The 15,297-nt window shown below is 41.3% G+C and overlaps 1 protein-coding gene across 9 annotated transcripts in view; it reads right to left on the bottom strand.

Moving 5' to 3' along the window:
• Positions 1 to 15,297, bottom strand: part of LOC309693456 (contactin-associated protein-like 4) — a 162,462-nt gene that overhangs the window by 24,668 nt on the left and 122,497 nt on the right. For all 9 annotated transcript variants that reach the window (XM_082512663.1, XM_082512659.1, XM_082512658.1 and 6 more), the window contains 5 exons: positions 10,313 to 10,513; positions 8,803 to 8,965; positions 7,264 to 7,391; positions 6,393 to 6,563; positions 3,079 to 3,297 (listed from right to left, as the gene is read on the bottom strand). In XM_082512663.1, the coding sequence (XP_082368789.1) occupies positions 3,079 to 3,297; positions 6,393 to 6,563; positions 7,264 to 7,391; positions 8,803 to 8,965; positions 10,313 to 10,513 (882 nt within the window). The remainder of the gene's footprint in view (positions 1 to 3,078; positions 3,298 to 6,392; positions 6,564 to 7,263; positions 7,392 to 8,802; positions 8,966 to 10,312; positions 10,514 to 15,297) is intronic.

The raw sequence follows: 15,297 nt of genomic DNA, 5'->3' as shown, positions 1-15,297 counted from the left end.
TTGGCTTCATATCACATTAGCAGTGATGCTAAATGAATGTCAGTCTTCTACGCAGTTCAAACCCTTAACAAAGCTTTCATTTCTGCATCATATCAACTGGATCCATATAGAATGCATGACTTTTTTTGATTAATGTAATAACTGGATCTTTATTCCAACCCATATCAGCTGATACGATCCTTCATATTGTACTGGCAAATCTCATACTGTATGAAGCATCTTATTGAAGCTGCTTCAACTTGTATACACGTGTTGCTTTTCCACTGTTTTTGCTTCTGCACAAATTTGTGTTTAAGGGCAGGAAGGTCCCAAATTCATACTGTCAGGTTAACAAATATAAAGACGATTTAATTGTGGGGTAATATTTCAGCAAATCAAACTGAGATACACTAAATTTTCTATTAAGCAAAACAGATATACAGATCCTGGTCACGGCACCACTCGCAGCAAGCAAAACACAAATTTACGGACACAGCGCACCAATAAACTATAGCTTATCTATTCAAAGCAGGCAATACAACAAGTGATGTGAAATGTTCCTTGGAATGAATGGAAAAATCTTTCACTTGAAACTGCTGTGCGCAACTATTTTACACCAACAAACGGCAATAAAGAAAAATGGAAAAGCAATCCTATGGCTGACAGGAGGCAATAACATGGGCTATTAATCGAAACAATGTAATTTGCTGCCTTATAAAGCAGTGCAAGGAATAATTAAGGCTCATAAATACACTGTTCATGGAATTATGGGTATGAATTTAAAGAAGACAACTCTGTGTCTTATTAAATCATAGCTAAGTAGATGGGCTAATACATCTGTGCGGTGCACCTGATGAGACTTGATTTATTCAAAAGGCACAAAAGCATTATAAATCCAAACTATAGGGACCTGGCAGGATTATGATTTATTAAAAAGCTGTACACAGGAGTGAGTACAGCATCGTTGTGGCTAATGCTTACACAATTTCTGAGCTGATACGAATAGTTATTATACAGTCGTTTACAGATTTTGAAGAATATGGGTGGAAATTCTTCATGCCTGTTCATCAAATATAAAAAATAAATAAATAAAATCACCTTGTGAAATGACACCAACACGTTTTCATTCAAACACTCCTTCATACTTAGTGCAGTGTACTTTCCTGATAATTTGGAGGTAAACATACACGGCTTTAGGCTGCCGGTGGCGACCCGCTGGCTATTCAGAGTGGATTATCGGCTAAGCACACTGAGCAAATCAATATTCACCTCAATCTCCCTGCTGCTGCAGCTGCTGCCTTCATCCAATCTCATCAGTGTTTGGTAGTTTGTTTTCCTTCCAGTGCGCGTTTACTGATATGAAGTGACATGCATAATATTTACACAATGATAAAACCCGATAATACACAATGGATTTTCAGTTTTTTGTTGGATTTTTTGTCCCTGCAGAGCTACAAACAGACTCTGAGGTCAAACAAATAATTTCAATGGAATGAAGCGATGAAGTTGAGATAACGAGGGCTGAAGTATTGATAAAGTTTGAAGTTAAAGAATTTTAGTGAGCTGGTTGTTGATTTGCACAAACTTCTCACAAATAACTTCAGATTCATTTGTTTATTAAGAATTTGTGCACCACACTCTTTATTATGCCACTGCTCCCTGATGAATGCATATTCAGTGGTCAAAACCATCGCCTCAGCAGACTGATACTCGATAGAGCTGGCATTTAGTCAATAACAGTTTAGCACTTACATAGCTATAGAATATTTCTCTTCCTTTTCCAGCACGTTTCAGGAGTCAGGACCTCCTAATTGTATTGTCTTTTAGATGTCACTAGTTTATGCTGTAGCACTGTGAGTGACGATGTAGTAGAAGACCCAAAGAATAAATGTGCAGATGCTGCACCTTTTATATCCAATACAGCTGAACAAACACAGGGTTCAGCAGCAACAGCAGCAGATTAAGTTACTGCTGCACAATGTTTGACATCCTACATAAAACCACTTTAAGAAAACTGCTTTATACCATCTATAACATCTACACACAAATCAGACTCATGCATTGTGTCTGCAGATGCTGAAAATAAGCACCTGGATTGATTGCTGAGAAAATATTGTTTTGTTTATTTTTTATTCTGAGACGATACAGCAGTATGACTCCAATCTTTCCAGCAAGATTATCAGTGTCAAATCTAACACTACTCATGTTTCCCGACTTCTGTTAAGACACATGACTTCTCTTTCATAGTCAGATTTTTGTTGGTGTTGCTGAACAACTTCCTTCCCACATTTATGGGTTTCTAGACAAATAATATTTAAAGCATACTGTCCGGCATATTGATTTTGTTTAATATTGGTTGCTCTGCTCCCTTTTTTTTTTGTTTACCCTTCTCCCAGTTTCTGATCACTAGCAATATGAAGCTTTTTTTTAAGGATGGATCCAGCCCAAGCATTATGCGTCTTTAATAAAGACTTTTGCAGTAATGTGCTATGGCAGTGAAGTATAAAACTGCAAGGAAACAATGTTGACTTCAAGTTTTCACAAAAATGTAACACTTTTTGTAATTTCATTCAACATATTCAGGGTTTTCTGTGCATTTGAGTGAGAAATCACTGCAAACGTAGCAGTTTTCACCTTTTAATTAGGGTGCTCTTTAATTAATTTTCTTTTTCTTTTCTTTGACTCATCTGTGATACGTGGTAAATAAACATGACCTGAGACATCTGATAGCAGTCTACTCCCAAATGACTGAATCCAGATGGCTCCTGAATTTATTAACTGTTCAGTTCCAAAAGCCTCAATAAACAAGCACTGAACTTGTCAATGTTTCATAGAATCCTGTCTAATGGGAACCTTTTTCTTTAACCCCTGAAAGGCACAAAAAAGACTAATTTGACTAAAATTTCTATAATTATAAAGCTGACAGTTACAGAGAACACTGAGATCCTGGAAGAAATGGCCTTGAATCATCCAGAACTAAGACTAATGAGGTGAAAATTTACACAAAGAAAGAGTCATGTTTATACTTCAGACATAAATCTACAAGTTACATGAAATATTCTTACTTCTTGAGGATCTGAATATTGGATCGCTACTCACCTATGAACAGCTGGCTGTTGAGCTGCAGGTGGAAGTGTCCGTCAGCTGGCGCCTCCTGTGTGGCGACAGGAAGTTCATCCAGTCGAAGCGACGCTTCCTTGACGTTCCGCTCGGCTCGGACTCGATGCCACCGGTTGTCATTCAGTGGGAAGCTCGACTCGACACGAACCTCCAACGGGCCGTTACCAACATCAAAGGAGAAAACCACCTGAGTGGAGGCTTGACAAAGGAGAATGGATAGCATGTGAGGCAAAGGGGTAGTATAAAAATTTATATTGTTTCATAGGAAATGGTTTAATTAGACAACATATTAAGTTATTCTGCTCTCTGGCTAAGCACTGTCAATAAATTGATAATAATCATGACCAAAGTAATCATTAAGATCATGCAGTTTCTTAGCTGTAGCAGTGAAGCAATTTCTTATGCTTAAAATAACCCATTTCTAGTTTATAATCTTAAAAAAAAAAAAAAAAAAGTCTGAAAATAATGAGTTCAACTTTTGTTTCAGGCAATGTCTCTTCACTGCTGTTGCTGCTGTCGAGAAAAGACTGAAGATTTCAGTCATCGCTTCTTGTAAAGACACGACGTGGCAGACCCAACATCAGCATTTAATTTATGCAAACAATGAACATTCACTGCGACTCAATTAATGGGAATTCTACATCTCTGTTGAAACCTCTATTTATTTTGACAACACAGGTGTTCCCTTGCCAAGTGCAGCTATAATCAATCCTTACACGTAGCTGCATGTTTCCACAGAGCTCCAACAGTCAGTCTAAAACCTGCCAATGGCAAGAGTGGGAATAGAGATGGGAGTTTTAACAAGCAGGTTTGACTCGAGTGTCTGAAGACAAAACAAGAAGACATCAGGGAAGCAGAGCTCTACGGAATGAAGTTTAATTACTCCCCCACAACAAAAACAACAAACACCAAAGCCAACAAAGCTCCTAAAGAAGCAAACTGGGAACAGTTCTCACAGGATAACAAACAAGAGAAAGCTAATTCAGGTTGTGTACTGAATACCTGGAAGAAATAGACCACCATCTGATTGTTGAGAGCACCATGAAAAGAAAACAGAGTTAAACAACAGGATTGTTAGGGCAAGTCAGGCTCTTTCAGATTTCCTGCTGTGCTTCTTAGACTTAAGTTCAGCCAGTGATACTTTTAAATAATGATCTGAACAGGTGTCAAATACCAGGACATGGTGTCCCAGCAGGATGTCGTATTAATCACGCTGATCAGAAGTAATTCACTTCACCTGTCAATGGTTTGTGGCTGATTATGCAAGTAAGCTTTAAAACGTCTTTTATGTATTACGATTTATAGTCCTGCTGTATTTTCCACATCAGGCTCCTCATTATGTGTTACTGCTTTTTTTTGTTTTGTTTTAGGACTGACCAGAGGTGGGTGTCTTGCTGCAGCACACTCTGGAGTGCTTGTTACGGCAAAAGCACTGAAGCAAAGGACATTTTGGGGGGCAGAAACCTGAGGCATGCTGCAAGAAACTTGAGCTGTATAGCAAGACAACAACAATATTCACTTTGGGATTTAGGAGCTGCCATGAATAATGAATGAAGCCGTTTAAGGTGTTAAGACCTCCGTGATTATTGCAAATTACCAAAGTAAAAAAAAAAAAAAATCCTTCTATAAAATAAGTCCAGTAAATCAGTAAATCAGATTCATTGCATTCTACTGTGAATTACAAAATCCCAAACATAACACAGCACTTACAGCATGCAGAGAGATATTGTTCATTTTATACCAGAATTAAATGTAGAAAAATGAAACCTTCAAGTGCAAACGTTGTAGCATTTTGCAGGTGTTTTTTGTGATACTGCTGCTTTTAAGGAGGATCTGAGTTTTCCTCAGAGATCCGGAGTCATGACTCAGGACCAGAGCCAGCACCAGCACCAGCACCATGAGGTGCAGCCCTTCTTCAGCACCACAGACAGCGACTCTGTGCTCAACTGGCTGAATACAATTCTGCAGATACTCTGCTCTGTTCTTTTTGTCCTCTCTAACAAAGGGTAATGATTTAGGAGACCACAGATGAAGCAAGCTACCATTCTTCATGTTTTACTGGTGGAAGGTGAGGATGTATCACTATGGGAGCACAAGAGCAAGATGAAGCAGTGTCCCAGCATCCTGCAGTAACCTCATTTAGAAATTGTTCTCTATCTCCAGCTACAGTGTAACCAGGCGATCTGAGGCAGCTGGAAACAGAGCAGCAGTATTCAGAGCTGGAACAACCATGCTGACTATGATTTCCCCGAGGAGAGATGCTGTTGGTTAGCTACCCCGTATTAGATTTCTACGTGTGTCTCTTAAATCCCATTTCTTATACAACTTCCTTTAAAATGCATACACAACATGAGGTCGGCAACAAGCTCTACACGTGAGGTTAAAGAAACCCCAAAAGTACCTACAGATTAGTCTAACAGCTGATTCAAGCCTGTCCAAATGACACACGCATTGAAAGCCATAATCGTATAAAGAAAAGGAGACCTTGTTGAGTAATACAGCTATTCTAAACTGCACAATCTGTGGTAGGCGGTAAGCATACATCCAACACTAAGGAACAATTCCATGGCACCCATAAACTAAATCATACTGTGCTGGTTATTACTGTCATAATATAAATGGCCAACAGTGGTGACCATAAATGTGTGCATTGCATAAGAGACAAGAATTAATGGAGGGTGAGGGTGAAAATGCCCCCGAGAGTTCATAAAACAACTGTAAAATTAAAAGCAATGGTGCACAAAAAAAACAAAAAAGAATTGCAGGGGTAATTATGAGTTCCCTTTTACGGGTTTAGTCTTATTCACATTTATGTTGTGTGGTGAATGCAGTGCCGTGGGTCGGCATTTATCATCGGTGTAGGTGTACGACTGTGAAATGCATTCAACTGCGGCCTGTGGGGGAAGAAAATTTGATCATAAAATAACAAATAATGCAGCTTAAAGCATAATAAAATACTGGAAACACAAAAGCAGCACCGAAAGAAAATGCTAAAGAAATCAGTCTTTTGATGAAAAAACTAAACGAGAATGAAGAGTTCAATGTTGTCACCCTCTTCTGTAGGACCCACAGACTATTTCAAACACTTTGCTCCTAACACAGAAAAATAACGAGGACACGAGCATTTGGTAAGATCCACAAATAGAAATAAAAGATTTAGAACTATGGCACGCAAATATTTTGATACATAAAAATAAAAACTTGTGCTTTCATACTGTAAAAAAAAAAAAGAAAACTCCACTCCTTTTATCTGTTGATTTGGACTCTGTGTTTAGCCTCCAGCTCTTACTCACAGCTCAGTTCAATCCGGATGAAGTCTTTGATGCCCAAGTTTTCCAGAAATACACCGGAGGAGGCCATGGTTTTAAACAGGAAGGAGATATCTGCGCTCAGCTCTCCGTGGAAAGTAGGAAAGTGGAGGTACGATGTCTCCTTGTCGAAAAACGCAGCATTCCAAAAATTCCCTAAAACAATATATAAATAAACAAAAGTCACCTTCAGCATTCAGAAGTCACATCAAAAGAAACAAACCAACCTGTTAAACTATCTTAAGCTAATTGTAAATCTCACATTTGAACTGGAACATGTAATTTAAGAACACCAGAGAACATTTTAATAGTGCAAAGAGAGAATGATGTTCAATTTCACTGCACTGTTATTGAAACAATACTTAAACGGAGTTTGACATCATATAAAGGTAAAAGAATGTGAGTTAACACAGTTATCACTAAGCTTTTCTGTAACATGCTCCAGCTTAATCCTAAACCATGGACAGTATCTCCCATCTAGACTAGCTTTGCATGATCCATGATTAAAAATAAGCTCTGTAGAATGCAGCCCCTCAGTACATCCTCCTTATTTACCCGAAACAACCTGATTAGCTCCCTACCTTTAAGCCATCTTTCTTCAGACTGGCTGGCCCTCATAAAAAGACCTTATCTTTTGAAATGTTGGCCATGTTTAATTTTAGTATCCGCCAAGTAAGCGGTGCTTAACAAATTTATCAGATCACCTGATAAGGTTTATGGCACAGCTGCCCTAAATTAAACAATCTCTTCAATCGAAATGATTGATGATAAAATGAGAGAATAAAGACAAAGTAATATGAGTTTTCATAAATTAAATGTAGGTAAATGGGTAACCAAAACCCATAGGGGGTCTTACGATCGCCGTGACACTGCAGTGGTCCCACCCTGTACACAGCCTCTGATCCTGGCCTCTGTATGTCACCCAACACCAGAGACCTGACAGGTAGGCTCTCCTTATGGGTGAGCAGGCCTGAGTCTTCAGTCCTGGAGAAAAAAAATGCATATGAACAAAACATGAGGGGCAAAGTAGAAAAATCAGGATTAATGTAATAGAAAAGGTGTGAAGACAATAAACAAATACAGGATGACAAACCGTAATCTACATTCACTTAGTATTTATTTATAGATTTATTGGTTTGTGTGTTTTAATGTTACATCTCTCTTGCAATAAGATTACATGATGTGACGGTCTGACGCAAACATTGCAGAGTGTAGGTGCAATCTCTTGGGGACCTATTTATTTCAAAACCAATTTATAGCCCTCCTGCCAGTCAAAACTTTATCCTTGGCAGTTATCCTAACAGCTAGCCCCAAATGAAGAAATCCCCTGTCCATTTATGCTCACATTTTGCTTCCTGCACTTTGGATAATCTGCTGGTTATCCTGCTTCCTCTAGAAATTTGAGTAAAGAAATACATCTGGGACTCAGAGTGGAAAAGCAAAGACAGCACTTTGGGAATCTGATGAAATATTGAGGGGCAGAAGTAACAGCTCCGGTCGGTAAAAATAGAGTTAGATTTGCACAAACAGCTTGGACTGGGAAATGATGGAAGGAAGTGAAGCATGGCAGGATTGGTTACAACAGGAGGAAAGGTTAGAGCCGTTTTTGTTTCTTCCTCTGCTCCATTTATCCCAGCTGATTTAGTGTTTGCTAAACCACCAAAGTTACAAGTCAGGCGGGGCAAGTCAATCATGTTTCATATCCTGAATAAGAGGTTAAAGTTGGAGACATGCACTGTGTGTGTATTTCCTGTAATTACTTACTTCAGCCAAGCTGTCTTTGACTTTTTTCATTTTCACCACTCATCTTGTTGCAGACAGAATGCTTTATGGCTGCTTTTCAGTTGTCAATGGACCTTTTTTTCCTCCACTAATTTTTAACCACATATATTCACCAGGAGCAGAAACAGATGTTTCTTTTTGGCGAATAAAGAGTTGTTACTTTTTTAAATCAGTTTTCTATTTTCTAATAAAATAATTTCTGTAAAATTTTTACTGTCATTTAAAATAAATGAACAATTTTTGTTGCATTTGACAGATCTAAGCACACTCAACTGCTTTGCCCATTAAAAAGGAAGTAGACTGATATGAGCTATTGTCTGACGTAGAAGGGCACTCTAAGAGAAGAGGGTGGCCTCTGTATTTTTTGTAAACAAATGCATATACAGTATCATGGTCTTTTGTTATTCTCTTGGATTTATTTGTGTTTTTCATTTTTCCTGTGTAATTATTACACAGTGCTTACTGGACCGTGGAATAAGGCCTGGCATCACTGATATTCACTTCTTTTTTTTTTTTTTTTTTTTGATGATATTCACTTCACATTAGCTAAAAATGACGGCTCATAGTAGATGCATATGTAGAGAAAAATGTGTGTATTCATTAAGGTCAGTACCACTCCATGCGGTCAGCATCACAGTTGCAGTAGTGTTGTAGATCGACACAGTCGCCCTGCAGACCGCAGGCACACTGCTGGCTGCCCGGTTGAGCTCCACCCCAATAAGTCTGAACTCGACCTGCACCCGGTCCACCGAACCACCAGCTGAGTGGAGAGCCCTCTGAAACACAAATGTACACCAAAACCAACGTGAACAACTTCTGATAAGTCATCTTCATAAATCCGAGTTTTATCTTGAGGGGATATTGTGCTATGAAAAGCTGAAGCTGCAAATATTTAAATTTCCTAAATGTGTGCAACCTAAATTACAGTCAGACATGCAGTAACCTATACATTAGTAGTAGAAACCTGCCAAGTAAAGTCTAAAATGAGAAAAAAATACAGCAAAAGTAAAATCACCTAATCTAAATTGTGTGTTTTCTGTGTGCTTGAGGTCATTAAACTTGTCTAATATGCGTGTAATACAAAAAAACTGTATTCATTTATTTTTAAAAAAATACATCTTATTAAGACTTCTCTCCACTATACCGTGTACATAAATACTACCTAGATAAGCTTGCTCACTGTCGCTCTCACATCACGTACTGCTCTTATCTTGCGATGCTGATGTAGAGAGTGACCTTTTTATTGTAAGTCACTTACAACAAAACTTTTAACTAAATGCCAGAGGGACATAACACAACACCACCACTCACTTAATTCTTGCAGTTCTCTTTCCTCATTTCATGCCCCGTTTTCCCTGAACAGTGTTTTCTAGCTAGATGTCTTCCCTGCCCCCAGACAGGCGATGGACAGAGGATTATAAATGCATAATGAGTACCAAAGGAGCTAATACTAAGCACGCAGTGCTCCACTGCACTTTTTCTCTGTATGCTGCTTGGTTACCAAAAGGATTAAAGATAAATGTTGGCTGACAAACATGAATGGTTTCCAGTTAGATATAAAGGGTGTTCTTTGTAGTTTAGCTCAGTCTAAATGGCTGTGTTTGGGTCAATTAAAGAGTTGCAGGACCGTGAAAAAACATCGAAAAGAAAAACGCAGACAAAATAATTGGGCTTAATTCTCGAATCTAAAAGAAGGAGACATGTAAACACAATCCATTAGTCTGACTCACTGGTAAACAGGAAGAAAATCCTGATGCTGATTAAGTTTGCAGCAATGAGCATAGCAATCATTTTGTTTTCTCTAGTGGAGCGGGGAAGACGTGTGGAGCCGCTGGGTGTTTGATTGCTTTCTTGAGAGCTTTGTTTTTGTACAAAATGATATATGCCTCTTATAACTTAAAAAAAATGATTCAGTGAGTCACTGCTTGAATATTTTACTATCCTAAAGATGATTATTTACTTTGCTGTCATTTTTTGTGAGTAAATCATTTTTTGCTCTTGGTGGTAAACAAATCTAAAAAGGCAAAGTCAGCACACGTTCACATTTTTGTACTTCTTCTCGTTTCATCAGCTGAGCAGTTGCATTGCTTTTGGGTTTGTTTTCTTTTAAACAGGGGTCTCACCTGGGGTGTTGAGGAGACGGGACATTTTGCAGTGATAAGACAGTTCCTGTTCACAGTGCTCCGACTGCTTAATAACGGCCAACAGCTGCTCTTCCTCAGACGAGTAGTCAAAGTGGATTGAATACTGGTTTACGCCTGTAAATGGTCGGAGTCTGGTCAGTTCTGTGTTGTTGTGCTGGATCACCATCCATGTGTTCTCCTCTGCAGACAGAGATATGCAGGCATGATTGATGCCAATTACACCACAAGGTGAAAGAGAATTAAAATAAAGGAAACTTTTTCCTCCATTTCTTCTCCTCTTTTAGGTTCAAAGAGTGGCTTTTTTAAAACAAGCTTTATTTAACCAAGGTAATCCAAAAGACATAAACAACAGGGACACAGTATGAATCAAAAAAGAACAAGCTGAGGTCGGGCACAGTAGAAACACCAGGTTAACAAGGCGTAGCTTAAAATAATTAAGTTGATAACAAATAAGAAAAAATAAGGAAGTAACTAAATGGAGAATCACAGAGACGAGATGAAAAAAGGCACTAGACTAAAGCACAAATAAACTTTCTCACAAAGAAAGTAACAAAAGTCTAGAAACAGTACAAAAACCAAAACCATCCTTCATCCGCTTTGTCCGGGGCCGGGTCGCGGGGGCAGCAGCCTAAGCAGAGAAGCCCAGACCTCCCTCTCCCCAGCCACCTCCTCCAGCTTATCCGGGGGAACACCAAGGCGTTCCCAGGCCAGCCGAGAGATATAATCTCTCCAGCGTGTCCTGGGTCTGCCCCGGGGCCTCCTCCCAGTGGGACATGCCCGGAACACCTCACCCAATAGGTGCCCAGGAGGCATCCTTGTCAGATGCCCGAACCACCTCAGCTGGCTCCTTCTGATGTGGAGGAGCAGCGGCTCTACTCTGAGCCCCTCCCGGATGGCTAAACTTCTCACCCTATCTCTAAGGGAGAGGCCAGTCACCCTTCGGAGGAAGCTCATTTCCGCCGCTTGTATCTGCAATCTCGCTCTTTCAGTCACTACCCACAGCTCGTGGCCATAGGTGAGGGTAGGGACGTAGATCGACCGGTAAATTAAGAGCTTTGCTTTTACACTCAGCTCCCTCTTCACCATATATCTACAGGGAGTGCAGAATTATTAGGCAAATGAGTATTTTGTCCACATCATCCTCTTCATGCATGTTGTCTTACTCCAAGCTGTATAGGCTCGAAAGCTTACTACCAATTAAGCATATTAGGTGATGTGCATCTCTGTAATGAGAAGGGCTGTGGTCTAATGACATCAACACCCTATATCAGGTGTGCATAATTATTAGGCAACGTCCTTTCCTTTGGCAAAATGGGTCAAAAGAAGGACTTGACAGGCTCAGAAAAGTCAAAAATAGTGAGATATCTTGCAGAGGGATGCAGCAGTCTCAAAATTGCAAAGCTTCTGAAGCGTGATCATCGAACAATCAAGCGTTTCATTCAAAATAGTCAACAGGGTCGCAAGAAGCGTGTGGAAAAACCAAGGCGCAAAATAACTGCCCATGAACTGAGAAAAGTCAAGCGTGCAGCTGCCAAGATGCCACTTGCCACCAGTTTGGCCATATTTCAGAGCTGCAACATCACTGGAGTGCCCAAAAGCACAAGGTGTGCAATACTCAGAGACATGGCCAAGGTAAGAAAGGCTGAAAGACGACCACCACTGAACAAGACACACAAGCTGAAACGTCAAGACTGGGCCAAGAAATATCTCAAGACTGATTTTTCTAAGGTTTTATGGACTGATGAAATGAGAGGGAGTCTTGATGGGCCAGATGGATGGGCCCGTGGCTGGATTGGTCAAGGGCAGAGAGCTCCAGTCCGACTCAGACGCCAGCAAGGTGGAGGTGGAGTACTGGTTTGGGCTGGTATCATCAAAGATGAGCTTGTGGGGCCTTTTCGGGTTGAGGATGGAGTCAAGCTCAACTCCCAGTCCTACTGCCAGTTTCTGGAAGACACCTTCTTCAAGCAGTGGTACAGGAAGAAGTCTGCATCCTTCAAGAAAAACATGATTTTCATGCAGGACAATGCTCCATCACACGCGTCCACAGCGTGGCTGGCAGGAAAGGGTATAAAAGAAGAAAAACTAATGACATGGCCACCTTGTTCACCTGATCTGAACCCCATTGAGAACCTGTGGTCCATCATCAAATGTGAGATTTACAAGGAGGGAAAACAGTACACCTCTCTGAACAGTGTCTGGGAGGCTGTGGTTGCTGCTGCACGCAATGTTGATGGTGAACAGATCAAAACACTGACAGAATCCATGGATGGCAGGCTTTTGAGTGTCCTTGCAAAGAAAGGTGGCTATATTGGTCGCTGATTTGTTTTTGTTTTGTTTTTGAATGTCAGAGATGTGTATTTGTGAATGTGGAGATGTTATATTGGTTTCACTGGTAAAAATAAATAATTGAAATGGGTATATATTTGTTTTTTGTTAACCTCTGGGGGGTCCTAGAAAAATGCATACACTATTGGGCTTAGAGCCACAAATCGACCACGCCATGAAAAGTGCCATAAAATATCTATATATTAATATTTTTTTCCACTTTAAATTAGCCAATCTTTTAGACCTACTTCTCCTTGAAATATTCATATCAAGTTTTAATTACATTTCGCGGATTTTAACCCTTTATATCCCGGTTTCGTCACATGGCCGCACTGTTTTTTTAGCCCCAAAAAACAAAGAAATCAAATATTTCCCAAAAGATACAATTCCAAGGCCCGGACTCCCGAGTACCACCAACATTCGGAAGATGGCCCATTATTTGGTTGTAATGACCGTGGAATGGGAAATAGCGTTTATAATGGGTTTCAATGGGGCACAAATCGACCACTAGGACCAATAGTGTAAGTTTATCTGTAGCTCAGCCACTGAAGCTAATTTAAGGGAGTCAGACTGGAATTTTGAAATATATGTAACCAGACTTTTTTTTTGGAAAAGTTGGCTATATTCCGTTCAACACAGTGCAAATGGCGTGTATACGAACAATGAAAAATGGCACAAATCGACCCAAGACCACCCAGAGGTTAAGTTGCCTAATAATTATGCACAGTAATAGTCACCTGCACACACAGATATCCCCCTAAAATAGCTAAAACTAAAAACAAACTAAAAACTACTTCCAAACACATTCAGCTTTGATATTAATGCGTTTTTTGGGTTCATTGAGAACATGGTTGTTGTTCAATAATAAAATTATTCCTCAAAAATACAACTTGCCTAATAATTCTGCACTCCCTGTATATATCTCACACTAGGAACTGCAGTCAGTGTCTGTTACGAGGAATCCCAGCCCCACTGAAAGCCAAAACCCCACTCACGGCACTTGAGTCTGACTTCTCAAATGCTAATATAGATGAATGTGAACATCTATTCTAGCTTGGCTGTTTGCCGTATATGTTTGTAATGTTCAGTTTCCACCTTCTTCTACACTAAAAATCACTAAATAAGTTTTTCTGTAAAATAAAAAGCATGGAATTAAATTAAAGTTATTTAAACAATAGATGGATAGAGAAGAGTCTAGGAGTCTAGACAGAAAAAGTGCTGATAGAGACTGACTGGAATATCTATATTGTTAAGGGTTCCGAAAGAGACTCAGGCGCAGGCCAGGGTTTCCCTTTAAGCGAAGAACAGTGCGTTTATTCACAGTGAACACAATCACCAAGTGGCTATGTACAACGTGCAGGGGAAACGGGTCCGGGTCGCCAGGGTCCGTGGGAAACAGGGTTAGGGGAAAAGGTGCTCCACACTTTCTGTACAAAAGCTCCTCCTCAGTCACTCCTCTCAGAATCCGGTTCCAAAAACGATGCTGATAGTTCAACGATCCAGCGAAGACTAGTGCAGACTCGCCATCTAAGTAGTGCAGTAATCAGCTGGGATCAGCGGCCGGTGTGGTGATGAGCAGGTGTGTGGGCCAGCAGCGGGAGCCCGCAGTGAGCATCGCCGTGGCGAGAGAGAGAGAGAGTGTGAGAGAGAGAGGGCGAGAGAGCAAACAAACCACAAACATATTGCCCAATAGAGGATTGACCAGCAGGGCACAGGGACCATGACAGTACCCCCCCCTCAACGGGAGCCCCCCAGCGACCCACCAGGCTTACCAGGATGAGACAGATGGAAGGCCCGCAGCATACGCTTGTCCAGGACAGCGGCCCGCGGAACCCAGGACCGCTCCTCAATGCCATAGCCCTCCCAGTCCACAAGGTACTGGAAGCCACGCCCGCGGCGGCGAGAGTCCATAATCCGCGTGATGGAATAGGCGGGCAAGCCGTCCACAAGCCGGGCGGGCGGAGGGGGCCCGGAAGGAGGGCACAGGGGGCTATTCTGTACAGGTTTGATTTGGGAGACGTGGAACACATTGTGAATCCTCATGTTGCGCGGCAGCCGGAGTTTCAGAGAGACGGGGTTGATCAGTGCCGAAACCTCAAAGGGACCAATGAAGTTTGGGTTGAGCTTCTTGGACTCAGTCCTGAGAGGAACAAAGCGCGTGGACAGCCATACCTTTTGTCCCACGCTGTATGCTGGAGCTGGTGTGCGGCGGCGATCTGCGGTCTGTTTGGTTCGGTCCTTTGTGCGCAGCAACGCCGTCCGTGCGGCCCGCCAAGCTCATCGGCACCTCCGTAGATGGGCCTGGACAGATGGTACAGAATGCTCACCCTCGACAGAGGGGAAGAGAGGCGGCTGGAAACCCAGTGAGACCTCGAAGGGAGACAGACCAGTGGCGGAGGAAGTCAGACTGTTATGGGCGTACTCAATCCAGGGTAGTTCATCACTCCAGATGGACTGGTTGGAGGACGCTGTGCACCGCAACATTGCCTCGAGCTCCTGGTTAGCTCGCTCACACTGACCGTTGCTTTGGGGATGGTACCCGGAGGTCAGACTGACCTTTGCTCCTAATGAGGAGCAGAATTCCTTCCAGACGCCAGACGTGAACTGGGGGCCTCTGTCAGACACAATGTCTTCCGGGA

Source organism: Aulonocara stuartgranti (genome assembly GCF_965226115.1).
Source record: "Aulonocara stuartgranti genome assembly, chromosome: 18".
NCBI lineage: Eukaryota > Metazoa > Chordata > Actinopteri > Cichliformes > Cichlidae > Aulonocara > Aulonocara stuartgranti.
Note: the sequence above shows the minus strand (reverse complement) of the source record. Positions and strands in the feature narration are given on the sequence as shown.